This window comes from Vitis vinifera, chromosome 2 (assembly GCF_030704535.1).
Source record: "Vitis vinifera cultivar Pinot Noir 40024 chromosome 2, ASM3070453v1".
Lineage (NCBI taxonomy): Eukaryota > Viridiplantae > Streptophyta > Magnoliopsida > Vitales > Vitaceae > Vitis > Vitis vinifera.
The window spans coordinates 14701886-14729793 of NC_081806.1; the positions used below are offsets into that span (position 1 = coordinate 14701886).

General features: G+C 37.2%; 1 protein-coding gene across 1 annotated transcript; it reads left to right on the top strand.

Moving 5' to 3' along the window:
* Nucleotides 1-2445: 2445 nt before the first annotated feature.
* LOC100263040 (CSC1-like protein At1g32090) lies at nucleotides 2446-24777 on the top strand. Its single transcript, XM_002273696.5, has 11 exons — nucleotides 2446-3179; nucleotides 4571-4723; nucleotides 7423-7558; nucleotides 9700-9801; nucleotides 10001-10120; nucleotides 10272-10352; nucleotides 10591-10931; nucleotides 12392-12637; nucleotides 15903-16227; nucleotides 16730-16963; nucleotides 24371-24777. Exons 1-11 carry the CDS (start codon nucleotides 2866-2868, stop codon nucleotides 24635-24637), a joined length of 2319 nt encoding a protein of 772 aa, XP_002273732.1. The 5' UTR covers nucleotides 2446-2865; the 3' UTR covers nucleotides 24638-24777.
* The last annotated feature ends 3131 nt before the right edge of the window (nucleotides 24778-27908 follow it).

Consider the following 27908-nt stretch of genomic DNA (forward strand, 5'->3'; position numbering starts at 1 on the left):
AAAATAAAGACCCGCTATAAATACTCAATTGATTCGTTACCAAGGATTAAAATATAGAAAATAACAAACATATCGGTAGTTGAATTGTACGAAAATATTAAAAATATTAACAATATCAATAAAAATTTAATATATATATATATATATATATATGTATAAAGTTTTAAGAAATAATAGAAATAATACTATACATATTAAAATCATTGTACTAGAAAAAAAATTACATAAATATATGTGATATATAAAAAAAAAGATTTATGTGATTATTTTTTTGTTTAAAAATGTTTATAACTTATTTATTAGTTTATATATATAAACATTTGTTTAATTGTATTCATTATAAAAGTTATCATGATGTTTTTATATCATGAGATAATTAAAATTTTATTTTTGTATTTCATTAGTTTTGGAAAAAGTTTTAAGTAGTATATATTTAATATGACTTAAAATAAGTAAGGGTAACTTGCCCTAATGGATGGAGTTATCTTTTGTATGCCCCCGGATCATGGGCTCAAGCCTCCTAGTCGTTGTCAAAAAAATATGATATAATCTATATATGATATTTTTGTTGAAATTTGATTGTATTTCCTATTGGCGTAATTTCAGTGACTTGATGCATTTAACGACATCTTTATGTCCCTCTTTAGTGCCTTAGGAGAATGACTTTTATGATTCATCCATTTAATAATTGAATATGGTTAGATGGTTACATTGATATGCTTTCCCCTAGGGGAATATGGGGTTTGAGTTACCGAGTAAAAGATCTAGGGTAAAGGAGACTTTTGGACTTTTCAGACTTCATCTTCATTAAAAAAAATTATTTTTGCTTTCATTACATTGGATTTGGAGGCCTAGGGTAATTTGCATGCATCTATACGATATAAGGTTATGGAAATAGAGAGCTCCAGGGTTCCTAGTGTAACTTGCATTTGGTTTACAATGGTTTGTACTCAATCAAAATAATTTGAGATCAATTTAAATTCATTCATGCAAAGAGATTTGAATTCACTTCTTAATATTTACAACCTCATTCGTCTGATACGATCATCACATTTGTAGAATTATTACGGAGTAACCTACTTCTTTTTTCTTTTTTTTCCTTTGAGATTTTTTAAAATATGGTTTCATTTATTGCTTGGAATATTGCATATAGTACTTTTTGATCTTCCTTTTGAGAATCCTTCAGGCTATGTTTGGTTTTCAAAAAATTAGAGGGAAAATGCAAGGGAAATAAAATACAAAGGAAAAATAGAAGGAAAGAAAAAGTGAAGGAAAATAAAAAATGGATTAAAGTTGATAAGTTATTTTTATTTTTTACTTCAAATTCATTTTATTTATTTTAACTCATTAATATAAAGATTAAATAATTTTAAAATACATAAGTTTTAATTATATTTGATTTTCTTTTATATTTTTCATAGGACAACTAAACATGAAAAAATCATTTTCCTTTGTATTTTTTTTTTCCTTAGTATTTTCCGGGAATCAAACATAACCTCAATGAATCTTTATACTCTTTAATAGTGTCTTGAATTCTTTTGAATTGGTCACTTTAATGTAACCACTATTTACTATATCTCATAAATCTTGAGATCTAAACAAGACATACATCCGAATATATCAATTATCAAATTTCTTACTAGTGAATTTTGGGAGTTGAGGATGAATTAAGTTATTATTTATAATCATAATTTTACCAACAAAATCAAAACTTTCTTATGATTTTGCACATTCCTTTGTATTTTAGTTTTGATATGCCATTTCACATTCCCTAATCTTTTGTCTTTGATACCATTGGTTGGAATATACACAATCGGGTATTGATAATATTTTTGCTAAAATAATATTTTATTGCATTCTATTATTCACCATAATAACAAACCTATTCACAACAAAGAATCATACTTGCATTAAGACTTTAATTCATATTAGACCAAAAGTCTTAATTAACATAACAAACCTAAATAATTAACAATTCCTAATGTTTCTCAAATTCTTAAAATTCTTTTAATTTGACTTTAAGTCGAATTATAATTTCAACATGTTCATGTCTAATGCACTTTGGGTAAACAACTACATATAAATTCTATTTCTAAGTCACCTATGATTTTCTGTTATATTTTCATTTATGAAATTGGGATGATATTTATAGATTTTGAAATGTTTAATCAATTTGAATATTTTGGACTAAAACCTTCGTAAAAAATGGGGTAGGGTGAATAATAAGAATATATTGAAGTTATGAATAGAAACTACAACATCCGGGTGGCATCATCATAACTGAACAGGAGGAGATCTGGAAAAATAAATACAAAAATGGAAGAAAGAGGCGATGATTGTGGACAGCTTTCCGCCGCAAGACGCAAGTTACGGAGGAAAGACTTGTTTTATTCATTCAAGAAACCGTTGAAAAAGGTGGAAACGCACGCATACACTACACGACAACTTTCCAAAAGCTGCAAAAACCCCACCACCTCCACCCCAGCCTCTCTCTCTCTCTCTCTCCCTAACTCCTCTAAGTCCTCTCTCCCCTCTTTGAATTGAGAATTAGAGAGGATTATTGTATCACGAAACATAAACGAACGAAATAAACAACATGCCACGAGTGACGAGTGTGAGTCACTTGTTCTAAAAGAAGAATGAAAGCATGTGAGGATTGAGTTTGACACATCAGAAGGGCACCATGGCATTCTCAACTTTCCACTATCCTATAGACTACCGATAATGGCAAAAGTAATAAACAAAATAAAGTAGCACAGCTCATGTTATTCTTTCCCCTCTGCATCTGCTATTCCTCTGCTTCTCCATTCCCATTTTCATTTCCATTCTCTCTCTCTCCATCCCTCTCTGCACTCTTGGCGTCCAATGGCCACTCTTGAAGACATAGGGGTCTCGGCTTCCATCAACATACTTAGTGCATTTGCCTTCTTGCTGGCCTTTGCTCTCCTCAGGATTCAGCCCATCAACGACAGGGTCTATTTCCCTAAATGGTACATCTGTGGAGGAAGAGCCAGCCCAAGGCGCTCGGCGAATTTTGTGGGCAAGTTGGTCAATCTCAATTTTTGGACTTACCTCACTTTCTTGAACTGGATGCCTCAGGCTCTGAGGATGAGTGAAGCTGAGATCATTCAGCATGCCGGTCTTGACTCTGCTGTTTTCCTCAGAATTTACACTCTCGGGTATCCTTTTTCTTCTCTTCCCAAATTTTGTTGTTCCGGACAAATTGAATTATGGGGAATTCGTGTTTTCCTTATTTTTTTTCTTCTCTCAGCGTTTCTGCTTCTGGGCCATGTTTGTTCTCTTTGGAATTTTGTGCTTCTTTTGGACTTGCATCCCGGGAGTTCATTTTCCTTATCTTTCTTATTTCTCAGTGTTTCTCCTACTGGGTGTTGTTTTCTCCTTTGAAGTTTTGTGTTTTCTTGAGAATTTTGCATTGTGGGGAATTTGTTTATTTATCTTTCTTATTTTTCTCAGTATCCTGCTTATGGGTGGCATTTGTTCTCTTTGCAAGTTTGTGATTTCCTGAGAGCTGGGGAATTCATTTTCCCGCTCCCCCTTATTTTATCAGTGTTTCTGCTTCTGGGTGTTCTTTGTGTTCCTCGGAAGGTTGTGTTTTTCCTTAGAATTTTCAGTCTAGGGATTTCGGTTTTTGGGTATCTTTCTTATTTTTCAGTGTTTTAGGTTCTGGTTGTCCTTTATGTTCTTTTTCCTAGGATTTTATGTTTTCCAGAGAATTTGAATTATGGGGAATTCCTTTTCCTTGTCTTCTTTATTTTCCCAATGTTTCTTCCTCCCTCCGAGTAGTGTGTTTGTCTTTCTGGAAGTTTGCAGTTACACTCTGAAATTTATTTCATCCTTTTTCCTTTGGGCTTTGGTCGGTAGAGTTAGTTTGTTTATGGCTCCACAAAGCGCATCGTTTTCAAAACGGTTTTGACCTGTGAAATCGATGAAATTGAATACCAGGCCGTTTTCATATTTTTGAACGTTTTTGGTTCAAAATTCTCGTGAAAACGGATTGATCTCTACCAAAATGTTGAAAATGATATTTCAAAACGCCCTGCCAATTCTGTTTTTCTTGTCGGTGTTTTATTTTTTAATTCTCTTGTTGGTTTATTTCCAGAAAAACGGAAATAACATCAAAACCCATGGATGTTATAGCGTGCTTTCTTCTATCTTTTCTTATTTGCTCAGTAATTTCTACTCTTGCTGTTTCTTTTCTTTTCTTTTCTTTTTTTTTTTTCAGAAAAATCTAGGCTCCCCTGCTTAACTGGCATTAAAGTTTGAGGATATGCTGTTATATTTTATAGTTTTTTTTTGTTTTGGTGTAAAGTATTTTTGGGCCTCTCTTTCTTATGCTGCAAATAGATTGGGTAAAGGTAGGAAAGAGCATTCATGAACAGTGGGTCATCTCTCTCTTTCTCTCTCATCTTTTTTATTTTTTTACTTTATTGTGTTGAAAAATGACCAATTTCTTAGCTGTGATTTTGACATTTATATTTGATGTATTTTGAAGCTTCATGGTCTATGGATAATCTTATCACCAACCAGTTTTTGGTTTGTTTTTTGCCAGATTAAAAATTTTCTTACCAGTGACTGTTCTGGCGCTCCTTATTCTTGTTCCAGTCAATGTATCTAGTGGAACATTATTTTTTCTGAGGAAAGAACTGGTTGTGAGCGATATTGATAAGCTTTCAATATCTAATGTCCGTCCTGAATCAACAAGGTAACTTTGCTTTTCTCTTAGACAAGGAGATATATTTTCAAAATGTGAAGAAACATATTTATAGCTTCCTGCCATATATGTGATTGACTTTGCTGTTGTTTCCCTTTGGTCAGACATAAATCACTGTGTTAATGAAATATAAAAACATTTCTGGATGAAATAAGATTAAAGTGAAACTACAGAAATGCATATTGGAGGATTTAGATGTAGTTTGTTAGCAAATCTTTGAGATTGGTTGACAATGTGCTTTCCCAACTGAATTAAAGAGGTTTGATCTATTCTCATTGGATGAACATAAGTTTTGAAGCACATGACTTATCTCAAGAGAACTTGGGGCAAATTTTTAATGGTGCAGACAATAATAAATTAGGAGAGGATGCAAGATTTTAATTAGAATGTTTCTTAAAGATGCTCCAAGTGGGCAAAGATAAGAAACCCTTGTCTAAAGTAGCTGTTGATGATGCAAATGGGCCATGAAAAGTGGCCTAAAAAGCCAAGCACTTGTAAGATGACGTCTCTCAGTTGAGAGAGTGGCACTATATGGCAGAGAAAAAGAGAGAAAAGTAGTGAAGGAAGGCCAAGTGTGCAAATTCTAGACCTTGGTATGCACCACCTTAGCATGTTTGTGCCAACACATGAAAGAAGAGGGTAACATGATTCATCAAGCTTGTCCAATCCAGCTCATAATGCCACCCCCACTGTAGATGATTCAAGGCTTAGGAACCTTCTCCCTTGGTTGTGCTCCAATTCTTAGGTTGTACAACTTATCACTTACATCATAAATGCATGTTGTCAGGGCTATTGTAACCTTGAAAGCTCCCTTAATTTGCCCTATTCTCCTTCTTGAGCTGCATTCCTTCTGTCCATGTCATTGCTAAGGTAACAAAGAGGGCATATGTTGGATTTTGTTGATTTATTAGACTCTAGCGCATTCCTTTAGTTTTCCCCATTATGTTAGACACTGTATAGGAGAGATATCTATGTCCATGTTGGATTTTGTAGATTGGTTGGGTTCAAAGTAGGCGTGGGTAGGATCTACACTTTTCTTTTATCTTGTTTGCTTGGCACCCTATGTATATGCTCCTTGTATACTCTGGTTTGTCCTTGTTGTAGCTCCTTTTGTATCTCCTCTTTTTATATATTTTGAATATATCTTATGCTTATTAGGAAACAAAAGTGCCTCGCATATGATGAAACTGAAAGAAAAGTACAAAAGTTTCAGTACTGTTAGTGCTGACTGCTTGAAGCACTGATTTTATAGGTCCAAAAACCCTTAGGTTAATTACTGATTTCACTTAATAGTTTGGTATTGCTTTCCAGATTTACCATTTCACTCTTGTGGTGACATTCTTTAGACTTGCAGTGATATTATCTCCATAGATATCAGTAACTACATATCTTTATGTACAAACCTTTCTATAAAGCTATGATAAGATTCAGCAACTTGCACGGTAAACATTATAGTAGCGAATTTCTGCGCTTACTAAGAGCAATTCTTTAGTTGTAAGTTCTCAAGCTAATTTCACTTGGAAATCTCAAGTTTTTCCCAAAGAGAGCCTTCAGATGGTTAGGGGCTAATAAAAGAGTGAATATTTATCTGTTACAGATAAAGAGACCATTTAAAGCTTTTCAACACTAAGTATTCTGTTCTTTACTTAAATAGCAACAAGCCAGCCAGTGGTTCATCTCTTTCTTCATTGTACTATGGCTGGGAGTTTATGAAAATGTGCTATTTCAGGAGTGGGGTTGCTTACATACCCCTAGAGGTGTTCTGAGATGATATTCGTTCTTCATGTATCCCTTATTTCTGTTTATAATTTAATGGAATGCTTGTTTACTATCAAAATAAAAATGTTATATCTTGTTTAATTTTTTGAAATTCATTTCTTTACCTGTTTGACAACTAAGAAATAAAGCAGCAATTTTTTAGGGGCTCCTAGAAGGGAATGAGGAGTTCTTATGGGCTCAAGGAATTTTGACAGGTTATGCCAACCTAAGATTTGTTTTGAAACAGTTCATTTCAAGGATGTAATATCATATCCAAGATCTGAGTGTGGCTTTGAGAGAGCTGCAGTTCTTTGCTTGAGATTGAAGCTGCATTGTTTTATATCTTTTTGAATAATTGACTTATTAGATTTATGGTTGTATTGTGTGCAACATTGAGGACATCCAGCTCATTATGGCCGGAAAATTACTTTCTGTAGAGGGCAAGATAGAAGTCAATTAATTTTGGATGTCACAGGATATGCATTTGCTTGCTTCATAGTAGCAGGACCATGGGCAAAAGTTATTTCAATTAATGACTATTTTCAATTGCTAGCTCAATGCCATTTTCAGCTATCAGCAAAAAGATGGCTCAAATACTGTGCAATATTGGCTGTTATTGACTTCATTCTGTGTCAAACATAAGTTTAATATGTGGTCAATAAATAGAAAATTTTCTACTGTTATAGATATCATTTTTTTTCCCTGATAGGAAATGAATTTAGGTGTCATTCTTATAGATGATGCTACTTTGGTCAGAATTCAGAATTTACTGTGGGATGATATTGCTCTATTGCCAATTGTAATTATAAAATGTTTAATTTACTTTTCTTCTCTCTCACCCACTTTTATCTCTCTTTTTCTGAATGAAAAAGTTATCCTGTAGATATTGTATGCTTGTCCTGTGGAAAAATTGTAAATATTTGAATTTTCAGGTTTTTTTTCCACATAGGGATGGAGTATCTGTTCACGATGTGGATTTGTTACATGCTCTACAAGGAATATCATAATGTAGCATTAATGAGGTTGCATTTCTTGGCTTCACAGCACAGGCGTGTGGAACAGTTCACTGTGAGTTGAATGATGTTTGCATTACGGTACTTTGAACTTTGGTTATCTGCAATAATCTTATAAAAAATTTATATCGTGGCATCTGCTAAGAGAATACAGTGATGTGATTATTCTTTGTTCCAGTCTTCAAATATTAACTACTCAGTCAAGTGGAGTTGAGGGTCATGAAGTTTCATAATTATTACTTATGTTACATGATCTTATTTTCTATTTCCTTTCCATTCTTTCAGAGAAATTTTGGTATGCTGTTGGTTGTCTGTTTATCAATTAGAATGGATTCTTTTTGTCCTTAGATAAAGATTGTATATGCAGGGAAAATAGGAAGGTGAGCAAGCAGTAAAGAAAAGGACCAGAACTGGAAAAATCTAGCCTGGAATATCAGGTTCTAAACCACTTCCATTATGAGTCTGGGAATGCATAAAGAAGTTGAAGATTTGCATATACAGAGATAAAAATTCAAAACCTACCTAGAGGAAGAAAAAAGAGCATCCTCTTCACCCTTTTCCACGAGTCTCCAGATCATCGAAAATCATGTTGACTTTCCGAACACTGGGCACAGAGAAGTAATATTACCTCCAAAACATTTGCACTTCTTTATCTGGGCCTTGGAATACCTAGAAGTAAAAAACTTTCTGAACAAAAGAAGGAATATATATCATCCAACACTTGCAAATGAAAGCTCTCAAACAGCATCTGCAAATTGATTGTGGATGCTCAATGGAATTTGAACTAATTAGAATGCTCAGACATGGGGCAACATATTTTCCAAAAATAAGATGATCAATTACTAATACCCAAGGCAACTTGCAATTGATTCAGTTCTAATTATATTGTCAAAATGGGCACAGTATTGGTCATGGAAGGGCATGATTGTGGTTTTGGGGACATACATGGACATTTTATTCTCTTGCAAAGACATTCATAAAACTCTCTAAATGGAGAATGCTCACATATGCTTGGAGAATGTTCTCTGATGTCAAACATTTCTTAAGGTTCTGTTCATCTTTTAGGTAAGTGAAGTCTTGGTAAGGGAGTGTTTAATGTTAGATGCTGTCTGTATCACCAGGATTAACTGCCAAAAGCTCTTTCTGACTGCTAAAGTGCTTTGGATTGTGTCTACTTACAAGCTAATCATGTTGATTCAGAATATGCACCTTTATCAAGGAGTAATTTAATCCAAGTTGAAGGCACAAAGTTACAAGAAGTATGCCAAAAAAAGACATGGTTTGGCATGGAGAAAAGGCATGATTGAGGCCTCTAATATACAATATGGCTCTAGATAGGACCGGATGGTAAAAAGGATTCATGTAGCCAACTCCCTCAGGGCAAAAAAATGCTGCCTTTGCATAAACTCTCCTCCTATGTCAGAGAAATTTGAAAAAATGTTAAAGAAAAATTCCAATCTAATAATTAAGTAAATGCAATATAGTAAACAAACTAATATAATGCAAAAGTCTTACTTTCTTGCTGAAATATTATTTCTTAGTGAGAAAATGGTGATCAGATAAGAGGCCTAGGGAAACACTTTTAGACATGTATTTTGTGTGTGTGTGTTTTTTATAGGTAAAAATATATATTTATAAATTAGTAATAGGAAAAAGTACACCAAAGTACACTGGCATATACAAGGAGAACCTAAAGGAAGACGTCAAAAAACCTCCCTGACTCTCAACAAGACCCCACTCAATCTACAAAATCAAACAAAGGTATTGAGCCTTCACTCAAGTACATGCTAACCCAAGCTGAAAGATTATAAAGGAACAAAAGTTTTATCTTCTAATCAGTCTAGAAAATATGCAATTCTTGTCTGCAGATCTTCCATTTTGCACTATTAAGTACTTGTGTTTTGAAATCCCCTAAAAGAAGTCCTATATATCTGGATTCCTCATGCATACTGATTCAAAATGTATGATCAGTTTCAACTAAATGGCACAAAATGCTGCAGAACTTTTGTGAAAGAAAAAGAAGTATAATGCATTTTATGATGGGTTTTGTAATTTTGTATATCATATATCTTAGGTGTGAATAAGCCTAACTGCTCTAGTACTCACATTTGCTTTGATGTGTGATGAATTCAGAATTTACTGTTGTGATTTATGTTAGACAAGATTTTAGATTCTTTTACATTGATGTTTTTGTAGGTGGTGGTTAGGAATGTGCCGCATGTTTCTGGTCACTCAATATCAGATACTGTAGACCACTTCTTTCAAACAAACCACCCGAACCATTATATTGATCACCAGGTAATACAGTTCTTTTAGAACTTTCATGGGAAAAATCCCTATTCCATTATCTGTCTTATAAAACTAGTCCAACCATAATAACTCTTATTAGGATTTATTGGATTAACTCTACATGTATGAATATTGTGCCTGTTCTTTATCTTAAAGGACTTCATTTAGTTTTATAATCTATTCACGTTATTTAGGTACTTTTATGCAGGCTGTCTATAATGCAAACAAATATTCCAAACTTGTGAGAAAAAGAGAGAGGGTCCGAAATTGGCTAGACTATAACAAGCTTAAGTTTGAAAGACATCCAGACAGGAGACCGACTACAAAGGTAATTCATTTAATCAACCCAAATGGTTTAAACTGCAGTAGTTTGGTATTTTTTTAAGTAGTTCCATGGACCATTTAATTATGCTAGTACAAATCACCTATAAACATTTGGAACTCTGGATGTGACAATCTGGAATCTTTTCATTTTTCAGATTGGATTTCTTGGGATCTGTGGTAAAAGAGTTGATTCGATTGAGTACTATGAACAACAGATAAAGGAGATTGATAAAAGGGTAATTCACAAATGTTACTTCATCTGGAATCTATTGAATGCTGCAGTTTTTTTGGCATAGGAATCTATTGCTTCATGATGTGTTATCCATGAATTGTTGCACCTTTAAAAAATTTCCGTTATCTTTTTTAGGGAGATTAACTTATCTCAGTAAATCTGATGTCCTAGTATTTTTTCTTCCCTTTTGAATGTTGAGTTGCTCTAATATACGGATGCTTGATCCTTGTATTATGTGCTAGATTGCATTAGAACGCCAGAGAATTCTCAAGGACCCAAAATCTATTATGCCAGTTGCTTTTGTTTCATTTAATTCACGTTGGGGTGCTGCAGTATGTGCACAGACACAGCAAAGTAGGAATCCCACACTTTGGCTCACAAATTGGGCTCCAGAACCTCGTGATGTGTACTGGCAGAATTTGGCTATTCCATTTGTTTCTTTGAGCATCCGGAAACTTATAGTGTCACTAACGGTGTTCGCTTTGGTGTTCTTTTACATGATACCCATTGCTTTTGTGCAATCCCTTGCAAATTTGGAGGGTCTTGAAAGGGTTGCTCCTTTCCTAAGGGCAGTGATAGAATTGTAAGTGAGATTTTCATTGTCTTCAGTATTTGGTTCATGTTATCATGTTTCATTTTCAAAACAGGAGCTTATTGCTTATGGGGAAAGACTTGAGGATGTTTTACATCATGCTCTTGGTGTTGATGGTTATCTCATTTTATCATGTAGTATAATACTAGAAGTAAGGGCACACAAAATGTGTCCTTTGCCATCAATGTAAAATTATATTATGGTAAAATACCTAAGGAGCTAATCTTCATTTTAAAATAAGAGTAACATTAAGCTAGAATCCAAGCACTAACATTAAACATAAAAATTTTAACATAAACATTTCCCTAACAGTTTTAACCAAACGAAAATTAAATGAAAACCATGTAAAAAACTAAGGTGGTGTAGTTTGGATAGACTTCCTTTTTTTTGTTTGTAACTCCTATATAAATGTGAGAACTTTTATACCAAAGTAGAGACTAACCATATATACTTAAAAACTGTTTTCCTATTAAAAAAAAAATACTTAAAAACTGTTATAAAAATTTTTAAATCCTGAGGTAGTAAAAGTTTTTGAGTACTTATATTTTTTTTTAAAACAGTTTTTAAAAGACCAATGCCTTTCTAAGATAAGTCTTTACTATTTATATAATAGTTCCTATATTTTATATAGGGCAGATTAGGTCAAGTTGGTCGAAACCCAAATTAAAAAAGCAATCAACCCAAGTCCAACCCAACCCAAAGTACTTGATTCAAATCACAACTCAACCTCATTTTTCTAAGCTTGGGTTGGTTGGATTCAACCCAAATTGGTCAAGTTGATCAGGTAGTATGATTCAAAGTCTATCCACGATGTCTTTTTAAAACTTTTTGCTATATATTTATACCAAAATTTAATTCCTAAATGGGATAAAATTTCAACATAAAAACAAAAAGGTAAAAATAAATTTATATAGCTTTATCCAAAAATGAAAAGGTATATGATATAGTTAGAATTTGATATCTTTTATTAAAAATCTAAAAAGAGAATAAATAAAATGAATATTATATATTGGACAATATAAATTATAAATATTATAAAAATATTAAATTGGGCTTGGGTTAGACTTGGATTGTCCGAACCTTAACATGAGTCCAACCCAAATTGAGTTTAGGCTTAAAACTTAACCTCAGCCCACATCTATTTTGGCTGTGGGGGTTCTTCCCATCTGAACCAGCAAGCCTGCTTTTGTTAGTAGTGTCAGAAAGGAAAAGAAAAGGGAAAAAAATGAAAAAAAAAAAAAGAAGAAAAAAACTATTAAAAAAAGTTAAAAAGAAAGGCAGAAAACTTAAAACAGGACAAGGGCCTTTAGTCCTTTCTCTACCAGGGTAAGGGCAACAAGAATATGGATGATATTGGATTTCGCTGGAACTGCTTTATATATGTGTCTAGATATGGTGTGAATTTTTTCTCGGGTCATATTTACAACTAATTCACTGGCAATTTTGTGCAGGAAATTCATCAAATCATTCCTACAGGGTTTCCTTCCTGGTCTAGCTCTTAAAATCTTCTTGTATATTCTTCCTACAGTTATGATGATTCTGTCAAAAATTGAGGGATATATAGCATTATCAACACTAGAACGAAGGTCGTCTGCCAAATACTATTATTTTATGTTGGTGAATGTGTTCCTGGGGAGTATAGTGACAGGAACAGCTTTCGAGCAACTTCATTCATTCCTTCACCAGTCACCTACTCAGTAATGTTCCTTATCCCTATCAATGGAGCAGTGATGTTCACTTTAGAATTTTTTTTAGTCAGAGGTTCTTTGATTGTGTTGAATTGATAGTTTCCTCAATTTTAGTTCTGCCATGGTGGCATTGGCTCAAAGACATCAAACTCTGTTAATAAAGTTCATCAGAATACCAAGTTCGTTTATTACAAAAACTGGTGTTCCTTGTTTAGTTGTTATAGTATACTGCTAGAGTGCTAGGTTTAAGACAAAAGAATGACTGTAGTTGTGTGCTTCATTATCTGGCCTTAGATTCTCTTATCCTTGTAAGGGTTATTCTAGTTTTTGTTCTTGAAGTTTGGGTTATAATCAATTTGATTTGATAATTTATATTTCATTTGGAGGTACATCCAATGATACAATTTATGTATTGTTTTCAGTTCAACTCTATGCAGAGGCTCTGAGGTTACTCGCTCATAGTTTTAACTTTTTGTCTTGTTATTAAGTTTTTTTTTTTGGATTTTGATTGTTTTATTTCTACTGTTACAAATATGTGTAGTTTTTCCTAAACAGCTCATTGTTTGAGGAATAGTAATATTTCTTTCAAATACAAATTATGGTTATATTAAAAAACTTCAATTATCGTATATTTGTAATCCAACTGCCAGTTTTTATCCATAATTCTCTGTTTTTTTTTAGAAGTAATTAAAATTGTCATACCATAAGATTTGCCAACTTTAAATTTATGTCGAATGAAAAGTGGAAATTTCCATGACATAAAGTACTACATTGACTATATTTTTAGAATCATAAAATTGTGATTACATAAGTTTTACTTTTCCAATTCTTTATAGGATTGACATTAGTCTTGTTAAATTTGTTTGTTTAATTAGGCAATTGGTTGTGAGAAGGATAGCTGTAAGGAATGAAGCCCTATTAGGGAGTGGTTGTGGAGGGTTCCCTAAGGGAGTAATGTTGCATGGCACAAGATCATTCTGAACATTTACAAAATACACTCTATTGGGATGCTAATATTGTTGTTAAATGATCATATCGGTGTCCTTAGAAGGCTATTACACTGATATTTTTGTGATTTCACTTGGTATTCAATTGGTGATTGTACAAAAACTCGATTTTGGAAAGGTACTTAGCAATGTGATCTACCTCTTTATGTTCAATTCCCAAATCTCTATAGAGTGGTGAAGGAAAGCGATTCTAGTGTTTCTTCAATTTTGAGTTCAACTTCCTCTGTGTTATAGAATCTTCGCTTTTGTCCTAACCTCTTGGACCATGAAACAGAAGAACTTACTTGCCTTATGGTGACATTAGGCAATGGGTATTTATCATCTACTTTTCCTGATGAGAACATTTAATCTTTGACATCCTCTAATCTATTTTTGATCAATTCTTTTTTTAAAGTCTTCATTGTCTCCACCAACTCGAATCCTTTCAACCTACATTCTGAATCTAGAAATCTAAAACTCAAGGCTTTGACATGGCTAGTGGCATATAAGAAGGTTAATACATATGATTTATTATAGAAAAGAATACCTTATATGGCCTTCAACTAGAATGATATGTCATGTGTAAGAGAAGTGGGGAATCAGTAAATCATCTTTTTCTACATTGCTTTGCAGCATTAACATAGTGGCACAGACTATTTGAACATGCAAGGATTCCCTAGGTTCCATTTAAAAGTTTAGTGGAGATGGTGACTATTTCTTACTAGTTTGAAAGCCTTCCTAAAGGCAAGTCTTTATGGTGCATTTATTGTCTCTCCTTATTATGGACATATTGGCAGGAGAGGAACACATAAATTTTTAAGGTTAGAAAGAAGACTTTTTAGGGCATTAGGGGATCTATTTTATTTCTCTTCATTTTTTGAGCATCAACTTGTGCAACATTTGAGAGTACTCGTTTTAGATAATATTGTTAGATTAAAACCTAGCGTACAGATCTACTAGGCCATATTGGATACACTACCTATTTGGACTCCTTTTCTAGCTAAACTTAGATGGATATTTTCTGGGTAACTAGGAAGTGGGGATCATCTTAGAACATTAGTATGAGCATTCTTGTAACATGCTGGAGAGAGGCTAGCCCAAAGGTGTTAGCGTTGCTTGAAGATTTGAAGCTAGCTAAAGCTAAAGGTCTCTCCAATATTTTAGTAGAGGGAGACCTGGCAATAGTCATGTCTTAGATGAATAAGAAACAAACAGGTTGAAGGGAGTTAGATAGGTGGGTTCACCAAATCCTTTAAATTGCCTCGAAGTTGGAGTGCTATTTTTGTTGAATTCTTTATTTAACTAATCAGATTGTGAATTCGTTAACAAAGAGGGAAGCAAAACATTTGACCTCCTTTGTGGGGGATTTTCTACCTCCAGGAGGAATTGATTTTATAATTGTGTCTTCTTTCTAGTTTTTGATTAGGGATTGTAATTTTGTTAAGGGAAAGGATCTCTCCCTTCCTTGCATCTAATTATTTTTTAGCAATTAAATGTTTATTTTTGATAAAATGGAAAAAAATATTTGTTTAATTAGTCTATTTGTTGGTGCATTTTGTTCTTTTCAAGGAACAACTTGTATTGAAAAGGCATAAGAGATAAGCAAGGGAAACTACATAGAAATGTGGGAATTAGGCTACATAGAAATGTATTCTATTCATGTTCTGAAAAGCAGTGGCTTTGCTTTCCTGCAAAAGGCTTGCATTAGATTTGGGTTGATGTAGGGAACCATGGAAATATCATTCTGAAAGCATGGCAATGGTCACCAATCTCCTCAATGAAATACATGGTAGGGGTTGCGATGATACATATACATAACAAACCAATTTGCCCTAGATTTCGTTCTTTTTTCCTTTTTCCTTCTTGGAAAATTAAAAGGAAAAAAGAAAAGGTTGAACATAACTGCGATATCATTTATTAGAGTGCCACAACATTTTCAACTTTAGGATAAGAACACTGTTTGATTCCACATCAAATTTATGATGCCACATCAAAGTCTAAATACCTACTATGATGTAGATATTCCCTTTCTTGACTTTGTTTCCATCTGAACAAACTGATTCAAATTTGAGAAGTTCGTTTTCTATTGGCAAATCCTAAAAATTGTAAAAATGACAGCCTTTCTAGGAAACTAATTGATTCATAGTAAAAGTAAGGGAATGAGCTTGCTTGTAAAAAACTGTTTGTCAGTGTAGCAATTCTTCCAAAATCTTCCCTTTAACTTAAGCTGATATCTGTCTCCTTTTATGTGCATGATTAATCTCTGTTGACTTTTCTCTGTACTGCAGGATCCCTAGAACCATTGGGGTGTCAATACCGATGAAGGCTACTTTCTTTATTACATATATAATGGTTGATGGATGGGCTGGCATTGCTAGTGAGATTCTTCGATTAAAGCCTTTGGTCATATTTCATCTTAAGAACATGTTCTTGGTGAAAACTGAAAGAGATAGAGAGCATGCAATGAACCCTGGGAGTGTGGATTTCCCAGAGACCATCCCAAGTCTCCAATTGTACTTCCTTCTAGGGATTGTGTATGCTGTGGTTACTCCAATCCTTCTTCCTTTTATACTTGTCTTCTTTGCCTTTGCGTACTTTATTTACCGGCATCAGGTTAGTTTCTTCACATTGCTTGATACTTTGTTTTCCACTTGATACGTGTGAGGTGCTATATTGATGCTTTGAAGCAAACAATGAAAACTTTCTCATTTTACAAAAAGAACTAATATTATAATCTGGACTTGGTTTTCATTTGCAGAATTTTCGGTGATATTTTTGGGTTATGAAAATTATTTGGTGCCAGGATTAGCTTAGAATTCAAAAAGTTGTGCATATTAAAAAGAGGCATTTAGGCATGAAATTGGCTAATAGTTCAGTAATTGTTGTCAATTGCAACATTCATGAATGATATGAAAATTATGAAATTATGCGGATAAGTTCTGCTAAAGTATGCTGAATGGAAATTTGTGCATAAATAAAAACTTATTTGTTTAGCAGACTCTCTTAATGCCTGTGGGATATTTGTTTTGCTTAAAATATTGAACTAATATATTGCCACACATTTTTGCTGGTATAAATTCTTACTTGTGATTCTGGGCATTATTTGATTGTGTAGGTCATAAATGTGTACAATCAACAATACGAGAGTGGTGCTGCATTCTGGCCACATGTTCACAGCCGCATAATAGCAAGCTTACTAATATCTCAACTTCTTTTGATGGGTCTGCTCAGCACAAAAAAAGCTGCTAATTCCACTCCATTGCTGATTGCTTTACCCATATTAACATTAACATTCCACAAGTATTGCAAGAATCGATTTGAACCTGCATTTAGAAAGTATCCTCTAGAGGTATGCTTTATTCTTTCTGAATAACTATATTTTGAAAATTATCCCGCAATCTTTTTTTTTTTTTAATCTTTTTGACAGAAATGTCTTTGTTTATGTTATGCCATCCATCTACCTATATTATAGCTTACATGAACTGAATTATTCTCATAATTTATAGATACTTTTACTTAATGTGGCTAGCCAAATTTAAGAACCAACCTTTAGTCTCATACATGCCATTCCTGATATCTAGGCATAATGCTTCTGTCGGTTTGAGATAATTCTTGGGCTCATTTAATGTAGTTCTTAAATGTTTATCATTGACTTCAGATATTGGCCGTCAAGAATATTAAGGGTGTCAGCATCTCAAAATATGTTTAGTTTCATGAGCATAGTTGTTAAAGGTGCTCTTTAAGCATGCCTAGGCCAAAGGCACAATGATTCCCTAGCTATAGTGAGTTGCCTACCAAAGCACTCCTTGTTGGAAAGGCACACCTTGTCTTGTTTTTTTTTTTAAAAACACTTTTTATTTTTAAAATTTCTAATTGCATATTGAAATTTTATATGATTTCATTAGTTTTTCTATAGGATGTGTTTCTTTTCAATGCTTGGAATCTTGAAATTTTTTGTTTCATGGATTGGTCATGGAGCATATTTTATAAAATTGATATGTACCTTGGGTTGTACCACACTTTGCTTGTGTGTGTGCCTTATGGTGTGTCTTGCATCAAAGCCTTAGAAGACATTTGCACCTTATGTGCTTGCTGTCACGGACTTAGTCTTTTCCTAAGCTCATGCGACACTTAAACAAGTCAAGACACTTGATCTTGCTAAGTCAGCCTTACTCCCAATACCTAGCTTGTTAGGCTAAGATGCTTACGACTTGGAAGCTTTAGAAGGCGTAGTAGGCAACTCTTAAAGAATGAAAACTTTTATTGCTCAAAGGAAGCTTTACAAGTGCTTTGGAAACTCACTTGCTTGGTGCCTTGGCCAAATGAGGCCTCACCTATTTATAGGCACCAATGGAACTCTTTGGAACCTTGGAGGGTTCCTTACAAATCAAGAATATTCTAAAACACCCTATACCATTCTATGTACAAGCCTATGTACAAGAATATACAAAAGATCTCTAGAATTCTCTAGAAGGCCTTGGACTCCTTTCATGCCTTCCACCATAGTGTAGAGATGTGTGGACTTCTCTAGGCATTTCTAGAATCTTCCACATTCTTCCTACTAATGGCTAAGTGTAGGAGTCTCTAGAAGCTTCTTGGGCTCTATATAAACCCATGGGGAGGCTCATTTGAAGCATCTTGTGACACTCTCCCCACCTAAGCTGCAAACATCTTTGTTGCTCCTTTCGCTTGAAACCGCTCAATATGCTCCTGGAACTGCCATAGTGCATCTGTTGGCTCCCAACTAGCCTCGCTCTCTAGTAGTCCATTCCATTTCACTAAGTACTCCATAGCAGGAGGCACACCTCATCTCCTGATGACTCGATTTGCAAAGATGTGTTTTACTTCCTTGTTATAGGAGGTCACGACCGTCGTAGGTGCCCTCTTAGAAAACCCTCGGCTTGGATCATCCTTGTTTTCATGATATGGTTTCACGTAACTTACGTGGAAGATGGGATGAATCTTCAACCTTGGTGGTAACTCAACTTTATAGGACAACTTGCTGACCTTCCCAAGTATGGGGAAGGGTCCTTCATACCTCCTCACAAGGCCCTCATGCACTGGCCTTAGCGACTTGAATTGTTGAGGAAGGAGCTTGACCAGCACCATATCTCCAACCTTGTACTCTGTGTGATGTCGCTTCTTGTCAGCTCACTTCTTCATCTTCCTAGTGGCCTTATCCAAATATGAGCGTGCTATGTCAACTTGCTCGTGCCACCCTTTTGCGAACTTGAAAGCCGCTGGACTTCTCCTCGTATAGCCTATTGTTAGTGTGTGAGGAGTTAATGGTTGTTACCCTGTGGCTAGCTCGAACGGGATCTTGTTGGTTGCCTCACCCCTTTGCAAGTTGTATGAGAACTGGGCTATATCTAACAACTTAGCCCAATCCTTCTGGTTGGCACTCATGAAGTGCCTCAAGTAAAGCTTCAGTAAGGCATTCACCCTCTCAGTCTACCCATTTGTCTGTGGGTGAAAGCTTGTGGAGAAGTAAAGCTTCGAACCCATAAGCTTGAAAAGCTCCGTCCAAAACTTCTCTGTGAAACGCAGATCGCGATCACTGATAATGTACTTAGGCAACCCCCAATACTTGACTACGTGCTTTAAGAATAACCTTGTCGTCTCCTCCGCAGTGCAGTCGGTCGGGGCTGTTATGCAGGTCGCATACTTAGAGAACTTGTCCACTACTACTATGATAGAGCCATTATCCTCTGACTTGGGTAGCCCGATGATGAAGTCCATGGTGACGCTGTCCCATGGGCGCTCTGCTATTGGTAGTGGTTCCAACAGGCCTCTAGGCTATCGTTGCTCCACTTTGTCTTGTTGTCACACAAGACAAGTCTTCACATAGGCCTTAACTTCATCCCATATTTGTGGCCAATAGTAAGCTGACTCAAGTAGTGCCCTCGTGCGTTGTTGCCCAGGGTGTCCAACCCACTTGGTGTCATGACATTCCTTAATCAGATTCCGCCTTATGTTTCCCCATTTAGGCATGTAGAGTCGTCTCCCCTTAGTGTAAAGTAGGCCATCCTCTACCCAAAACCACTTAGTTTTCCCTTCATGAGCCAGAACGATGAGACTCTTAGCCACTAGATAATGTTGCAACCCCTTCCTTAGAAGATCCATTATGTCTTCTTGAGGCTGGCTCGTCATGGATGCTAGTTCTGCCTTACGGCTTAGGGCATCGGCCACATGATTAGCGCTTCCTAGGTTATACTTTAGCGTATAGTCGAACTCAGCTAGGAAGTCTTGCCACCTAGCTTGCTTAGGACTTAACTTCTTTTGTGTTTGAAAGTAGCTAGTGGCAACATTGTCGGTCTTCACTATGAAGTGAGACCCTAGAAGATAGTGCCTCCAGGTGCTCAAGCAATGGATGATGGCGGTCATCTCCTTTTCTTGCATCGTGTAGCATCTCTTTGTGTCATTTAGCTTGCGACTCTCGAAGGCGATCGAATGCCTATCCTACATAAGGACTCCCCCAATAGCTAAGTTTGAGGCATTTGTGTGTACCTCAAAAACTTTGGTGTGGTCGGGTAGTGCCAACACCGGCTCCTCAGTCACAACCTTCTTTAGATCTTCAAAGGCTTGTTGTCACCTTCCATCCCACTCCCATGCCTCTTCTTGAGAAGATTAGTGAGTGGAGCTGCCCTTGCGAAGTACCCTTGATGAACCACTGGTAATAGTTAACCAAGCCAAGGAAAGACCTTAGTTGAGGTACCTTAGTAGGTGGATCCCATTCCTAAATGGCCTTCACCTTGCTGTCATCCATCATCAGCTTACCATCTTTGATGCGATGTCCTAGGAAGCTCACTTCTTCCTTAGCAAAGGAGCACTTCTTCTTCTTTACGTATAACTCGTTCTGCCTTAGGATCTTGAAGACCTTCCTTAGATGCTCTACATGCTCCTTCAGGGTGTTACTGTAGATGACTGTCATCCAAGTACACCACCACGAACTTGTCTAAATATGGGTGGAAGATCTTATTCATGAGCGTGTAGAACGTCGTTGGGGCATTGGTGAGGTCGAAGGGCATCACTAGGAACTCGTATGAGCCATACCTGGTCACACTTGTAGTCTTCGACTTATCCCCCTCCGTAATCCTTACTTGGTAGTAGCCCAACCTCAAGTCTAGCTTCGTGAAGTATCTCGCCCTACCAAGTTGATTGAACAAGTTGGCGATGAGTGGAATAGGGTTCTTGTTCTTTATTGTCACCTTGTTGAGTGCCCGGTAGTCGATGCACATCCGTTGGGACCCATCATGCTTTTTCTGAAACAAGATTGGCGCGCCATAGGGAGCCTTGGATGGTTGGATGAACCCTGCGTTCAACAACTCCTTAAGTTGTCTCCTTAGCTCCTCCAGCTCGGGTGATACCATTTTGTATGGCCCCATAGTGAGGGGCTTAACTCCCGGCTCCAACTCAATCTTGTGATCCTCCTTTCTTCTAGGAGGGAGTCTCTTAGGCAACTTGGGCGGCATCACGTCCTTGAACTCATCAAGGACTCCCTTGATTTCCTTAGGCATGGGTTCTCCCGACCCATCATCCTGTTCTTCCTTAAGGGTGGCGAGGTAGGTCACCTCTTTCCTCTTTAACCCCTTCTTTACTTGCATAGCCGATAACATAAGGGTCTTGGGCGAACCTTCGGTGATCGTAGGGACCATGCATGACTTCTCCTCCTCTAGGATAGCCATTGAGCCTAGGAAGGGTACTGGCACGACCTTGACCTTCTGTAGGAAGTCCATCCCCAGTACCATCTTGAAGTCGTCCATGAGTGCCACTGTGAAGTCAACCCTTCCTTCTTAAGAGCCAATGTGCATAGCCACCCTGCGAGCTACTCCGTGTGATGGCTTGGTAGTTGAATTAACTACCTTGAGCCAACCTCCTTCCTTGGATGCTTAGAGCTCTAGCCTCTTTGCCTCATCCTCCTAAACAAAGTTATGAGTGGCACCAGTGTCCACCAGGGCCTTGGTGTCCATTCCATTTACAAGGGCCTCTACATACATTAGCCCTTTGCTTTGAGGCGTCTTAGGCACTGACTTGGCCTTAAGGGCGTTTAGGAGTTGTAATGATCTCACATGAGCATTACCCTCCTTCTCTTTTTCCTTGATCATAGCATTTAGGGCTTTTCTCTTGGGGTAATCTCGCGCCTAGTGTGGCTTATCACATAGGAAGCAATTGGTCATGGGCGTGAACTCCTTTCGTTTATCTTTGCCCTTACCATCCTTGCCACTAAAGGTCTTACTTGATCCTTTTTTAGGAGTGTACCCCCTTGATCCCTTGTCTCCCCCGCCTTTGGCATGATTACCCTTGGACCGTGGCTTGGGCTTGGAGGAGTCTCCCCTTTTATATTCCACCAAGGACTCTGCTACTGCCATGGTTGTGGCTAGGTCTTAAACACCACGTCTCCTCAACTTTTGCTCGGCCCAGCTTTGGAAGTTGTCCATTAAGTTGAACAGTAGCTCCTCCTCGGACATGTTGGGTGTCTCAAGCATAAGCGTAGAGAACTCTTTGACATACTCACGGATTGAGCCCGTGTGCTTGAGACGCTTCATATTTTTCCTCGCTAGGTAAGTCACATCCTCAGGGTAGAATTGCCTTTTGATTTCTCACTTAAAGGCATCCCATGTGTCTATGGTGCACGTCCCTTTTTCTATATCGGTAAACCTTCGATGCCACCATAGAGTAGCATTATCAGTGAGGTAGAGGGTTGCGGTGCGTACCTTAGTTGCTTCATCCGTCAGTGCGATAGCCTCAAAGTAGCACTCCACGTGCCATAAGAAGTTTTCTAGCTCCTTGGGATCCTTCTTGTCACTGAACGTGTGTGGCTTGGGCACCTCCACCCTTGGTGCCTCATGAGTGGCCATGACTCGTGCTGATACAACAATCTTATAGATGGTAAGCTCTTGTCGAATCTCCTGGTCTCGGGCCTCCATGCACGTAGCCAAGGCCTCCACCCTTGACTCCATACTAGCGAACATGCTCATGACCTTGTCTTGGAAGGACATGAACTCCTCGTGTGACACCGGCTGAAATTGTGGGCCTAGCACCCCCTTATGAGGGTCTTGAATCTGCTCCCTTAGATCCCCTAAGCCCTTCTCCATGCCTTGCTCGATCAAGTCCACCCCCTTCTCGGGTGTCTACCATGGCTAGCTCCACTTTGGCTAGCCTTGCCTCCATGTTGGCTATGGCATCACGAGATTTATCCTTCCTGCCCCTGCCCCATGCAGTAGGCTTGATCTTCCTCCCACGGGTTTGCTCGCTAGTCTCCTCCACGTTGGAGCCCGACATGCTTCCTTTACTATGCCCGCTTCGTAGCCGTGCTCTAATACCAATTGTCACAGACTTAGTCTTTTCCTAAGCTCGTGTGGCACTTAGACAAGTCAAGATAGTTGATGTTGCTAAGTCAACCTTACTCCCAATGCCTAGCTTGCTAAGCTAAGATGCTCACGACTTGGAAGCTTAGAAGGCGTAGTAGACAACTCTTAAAGAATGAAAACTTTTATTGCTCAAAGGAAGCTTTACAAGTGCTTTGGGAACTCATTTGCTTGGTGCCTTGGCCAAAAGAGGTCACACCTATTTATAGGCACCAATGGAACTCTCTGGAACCTTGGAGGGTTCCTTACAAATCAAAAATATTTTAGAACACCCTACACCATTCCATGTACAAGTCTATGTACAAGAATATACAAGAGATCTCTAGAATTCTCTAGAAAGCCTTGGACTCCTCTCATACCTTCCACCATAATGTAGAGATGTGCGGACTTCTCTAGGCATCTCTAGAACCTTCCACACTCTTCCTACTAATAGCTAAGTGTAGGAGTCTCTAGAAGCTTCCTGGGCTCTATATAAACCCATGGGAAGGCTCATTTGAAGCATCCTGTGACATTGCACCCTTCAAGACTATGTTCACAAGTAGCTTCTTAAATGTAATAGAACACCAAACTTTATATTGGGAAAATGGTTTTTTTATGAGACATTTTAGCTTCTAGAAATCAGTCTTTTTTCCTTTTTCTCCTAATTGCTGGGGGGAAAAGCGGAACATGCATTTGTTGTATCTCTGAACATAGTAAACGCTCAAAGATATTTTAGTAATACATCCATGATCCAACTGCCAACACTTGCCTCTAGGACTGCATTTGGTGCAGCAGCCTTCTTATGCTTGTAGAAAGGAGTTCTAGACCTTAAAAACCCATTTGGACAATACCCTGATCTGTGATGGAGCTGGAAGTTCTGTGGAAGCATGTACAAGAATGAAGTGCTGGGTTGTTCTCAAACTGTGCTTTCAGGAAGGTGGATGAAGCTGTTCGTGATGTTCTGAGAAGAGAGCGAGATAGCTCTGTCAAATGCATTCTAATTCTTCATGAGGTGTTTAGATGTCCATCCTAACTATTTGTACTGTCATTGTTTTTCAGTAATGGTCCCACTTGTGTGCATAAGTGGTGATCAGTACACAATGAATTGTTTCAAATCCCATAAAACATCCTCCTTCCTATATAGGCACTTTCCTAAGTTTGCCCCTAGCTTGCTTGTAGTTGAATGTGACCGTATTCGACCCACATTCAAAGGGATCAAAGTGCTTCTTTAATCTAGATCACTTGTCTATGGTAGAAGCTCTGGTGCATACACATTGCTCAAGGGAGGTGCTGATCTGTTAATCTATTTGTATTGAATAAATTTCAACATGCTTTATCCTCAATATTTTTTAAGTTCGTTGGCTTTTAGAAGTTATCGTTTTATGCATTCTTTCACTTTTGTTTTTCAGGAAGCCATGGCAAAGGACACAATGGAACGGACTACAGAACCCAACCTCAACATAAAAGCCTACTTGGCTGATGCATACCTGCATCCAATTTTCCAATCTTTTGAGGAAGAGGAGTTGGTTGAAGTTAGGGTAGACAAAAATCAAACTCACATCCCCAGTCCTTCAGAAAGCGTGGTCAGTTCCCCATCCCCGCCTCATTATGCCTATCATTATGAAGTCCAGCCTCCACCTCATTATGTACATCATTATCATGAAGCTGAGCCCTGAATGAATTAATATTGGTATAGAGTTGCTTATAGAAAACAGTAATCAGTTTTTCCTGTTATTTAACTTTTTAACTGGTGAGATTATTTCCCTTGTGTAATTGTAATTGCCATATTCTAATTCCATCGACGATTCAATGTGCATATGCCTGAGTTCTCATATCCAAAGTGGCATGTAAAATTTTGAAAAAACAGAACTGAAAGTTTTTCACAAAACTACAAAAGAAATGGCAAGGCCGTGGATGAGAAACTCAGAAAATGCCTGAATTAGAGATGAAGAATTTGTTCCAATAGTTCAAAGTCAATCCGTAAACAAGAAATATAAGTTGACAAGTGGGGGAGCCCCTTGGAAGCTTTGACAATCTCTCTCGAGAATCGACTCCTGGGTGGTTGTGTAGAGCTCCGACACTCGACCATTTTTCAGCAGATAACATATTATGATTTCAAGCCTATCATCTTTCCCACTAAAATTTTTAATCTCAATTTGCTTGACGTGCAACGCCAGACAAGTTGTCACGTACCGCAGCACAATGCAATTTTTGGCTGGATGATGGGGATTGCTAGTCAAATGTACATTCACAAGGATGAGAAGTTGTAGATTAGGTGACCTCTCGGGAAAGTTTTCCACCCATCCCCAACATTTGGGAATATAGGGAGATTATTATAATCAGCATCACCACTCAGATACTGCCATGCACCACATGTAAATGTATAATCAGCTTCATTTAATAATGGATAATAATATGATATGTATATATATATATATACACATGGATGCATGCCTAGTTGCAGAACTGATCCATGTATTGACGGAGGCACTACTCAGAGGACTGCGCCATCTTAGATGGAAACTTGGCATGCATGAGATATCGCTGAGAAGCATTACTCTTTCCACAATATTCATCAACGTACTACTGTTAAGAGTGTTGGTAGTGTGTGTGTGTGTGAGTGTTTTAAAGTGAAAAAGAAGGAAAATGATAATTCCGCATTGGAAAGGGATGTTTAGTGGGTATATATATTAATTCACTTCCCTTACCCTCATGAGGTTGTGGAGATGCAAGAGAGGGCCTCATGCACCTAGGGGTCTAAGCCCATTCAAAAGGGAATTTGGGTGGCTCGAACCAAAAACCCTTAATACGCGACATGTCCACACACGCATCTTGCCTGGGACTCTCCCCTTTCCACGTCTAGGCATGTGAGTTTAAATTAAATTTGAATTAATTGGTTTTGACAGTTCTACTTTAATGGTTGTATCCATTTAGGCTTTTGAGGTTGTAGTTGTTTGGCATTTAAGCCTTGTCACCATTTAGGAGAGTCCCTTGAGCCTATAAATTGAGAACCCTCTTAGCCTTCCTCTTCATTGCTCTTTGCTCTCTCCTCTCTCTCTCATTCTATTGCTACAGTCAGTCCTCCCGGTTAACCTCTGCATCTACAACAACCACTATGCAACTAGTCCCATCTTCATCCTTGTCACTGAACTACTATTGTAACACCAAAACACTACTACATCCTATTTATAGTCTGTTCATTCTATTTTCTGGAGGAATTCTTTTTTGTTTGAGTTGTACTATTCCTTGCTGAAGTTCTGCACCCAAAGCAAGGGTTTTTGGCTATTAAATCCTAGAGGTAGGTAGCTACTTCCCTTATGCACCGAGTTTTAATACCTAAAAGGACGGACCTGCTTTAAGGACGATAATTTTCACGCCTTAGCCTAATCCAATATAAGTGTCCTCTTTCAATTTTTTTTTCCGTTTGTTTGTTTTGGTCTTGGTCAATTCTTGCTTAGTCCCTTTTTTTTGAGACCTATTTTTCTAACAAAGAAGAGACTTGCTTGAGCCTGATTCTTCTTAGACATCCTCATCCTCATCCTCAAAGACAAGAGTAGGGGAAGAAGCTTAGATGTATCTCCATTTTGTTGATAGAATGTTGCATCTCACTACAACTTTTGTTGGAAGAAACGAAAGGATATGACACAGAAGCGCATCCAGTAGATTGTTGATACTATCTCTACTTTCTGTGTCTCTTGAATCTACTACTTGTATCACCTCCTCATTCTTGTTCCAAATTCAAAACCAAAATTATTATATATTCAAAATGATAAATGTGTTTAGAAAACAAAAAACAACGCCCAATCAACCTCATGGCACATAGATGGTGCAGTTATTCATAGATGGCTTTGTCATCGCACTTCCAATGTGTTTGCAATCAAGGATTTCAATGGAAAAGAAAAGAAAAGATTCTGATGTTCTCAAAAGAAAAATATAGATGGTGGACTTTACAATCCTTATTATTCTTAGAGGGATTTAAAGACATTTATGCTAATCGTCATAGACATAAAAACTCCTATATAATTTTTCGTGTCTGTGCGAGACTTAGATACCCTTCTAAGCTAACCTTCTAAAAACCACACAAGATTAGAACAAGAAAACCCACACAAGGCACACAGAAAATTACAAGGCATCGATTCCAACTTGTATTTGATTTCTTTATTAAATAAGAATACAAGACACGGTTCTTAGCAAGACTCTCACAATAGCACTGGTGAGTTCATACTCTCTAAATCTCTCCATCTAGATCTCACATTAGGCGGCTTTCCAGCCCTTCCTATTTATAGAGTAGCAATACCCACTCCTTGTTAGAGTAGGAGTACACATCCTAGTTCTACTAGGATGTTTTCTAATAGGCTATGATACTAACCACTCCTACTAAAACTCAGAGTCCTAAACTTACTAAAACTACAATTACAATAGGAATAAGACTCCTACTCATACTCAACTTGTAATCCCACTTTGAGTCCATCTCTTATGTGCTACTACATGAGCTTATATAAGAAGCTATTGTGTGTGCCAAGCCCTTTTCTTGGTCTGCACGTCTGAGTCTCATCCATGTCAAGGCAACTAACTGTCTTTATGCCCACACCCCATGATGTGCGCATAGGTTGCATCACACCTTGGTCTCCTTACCCATGGTTGCACGCTTTGGCAAGGATCACTACCACCCTTTGCTCATGTCTAAAGCCCACACCTCTTCCTATTGTTACGATGACACCATGCCATATCTTAATCTCTCTTGGTGCAACAACGAGTCATGACATTGCACCCATGACTCCTTATCCATGCACAAGTGTGGACCCCGCATTTCGGCTCAATGCTCGAATGCGTTTCCCACTTGAATGGCGAGCTCGATTTTTATTTGAAAAATTGATTTTTATTGATTAAAAAAATTTGACTTGGAGTCGCCACTTATTTTTGTTTTATTTTTAAAGGGTAAACAAA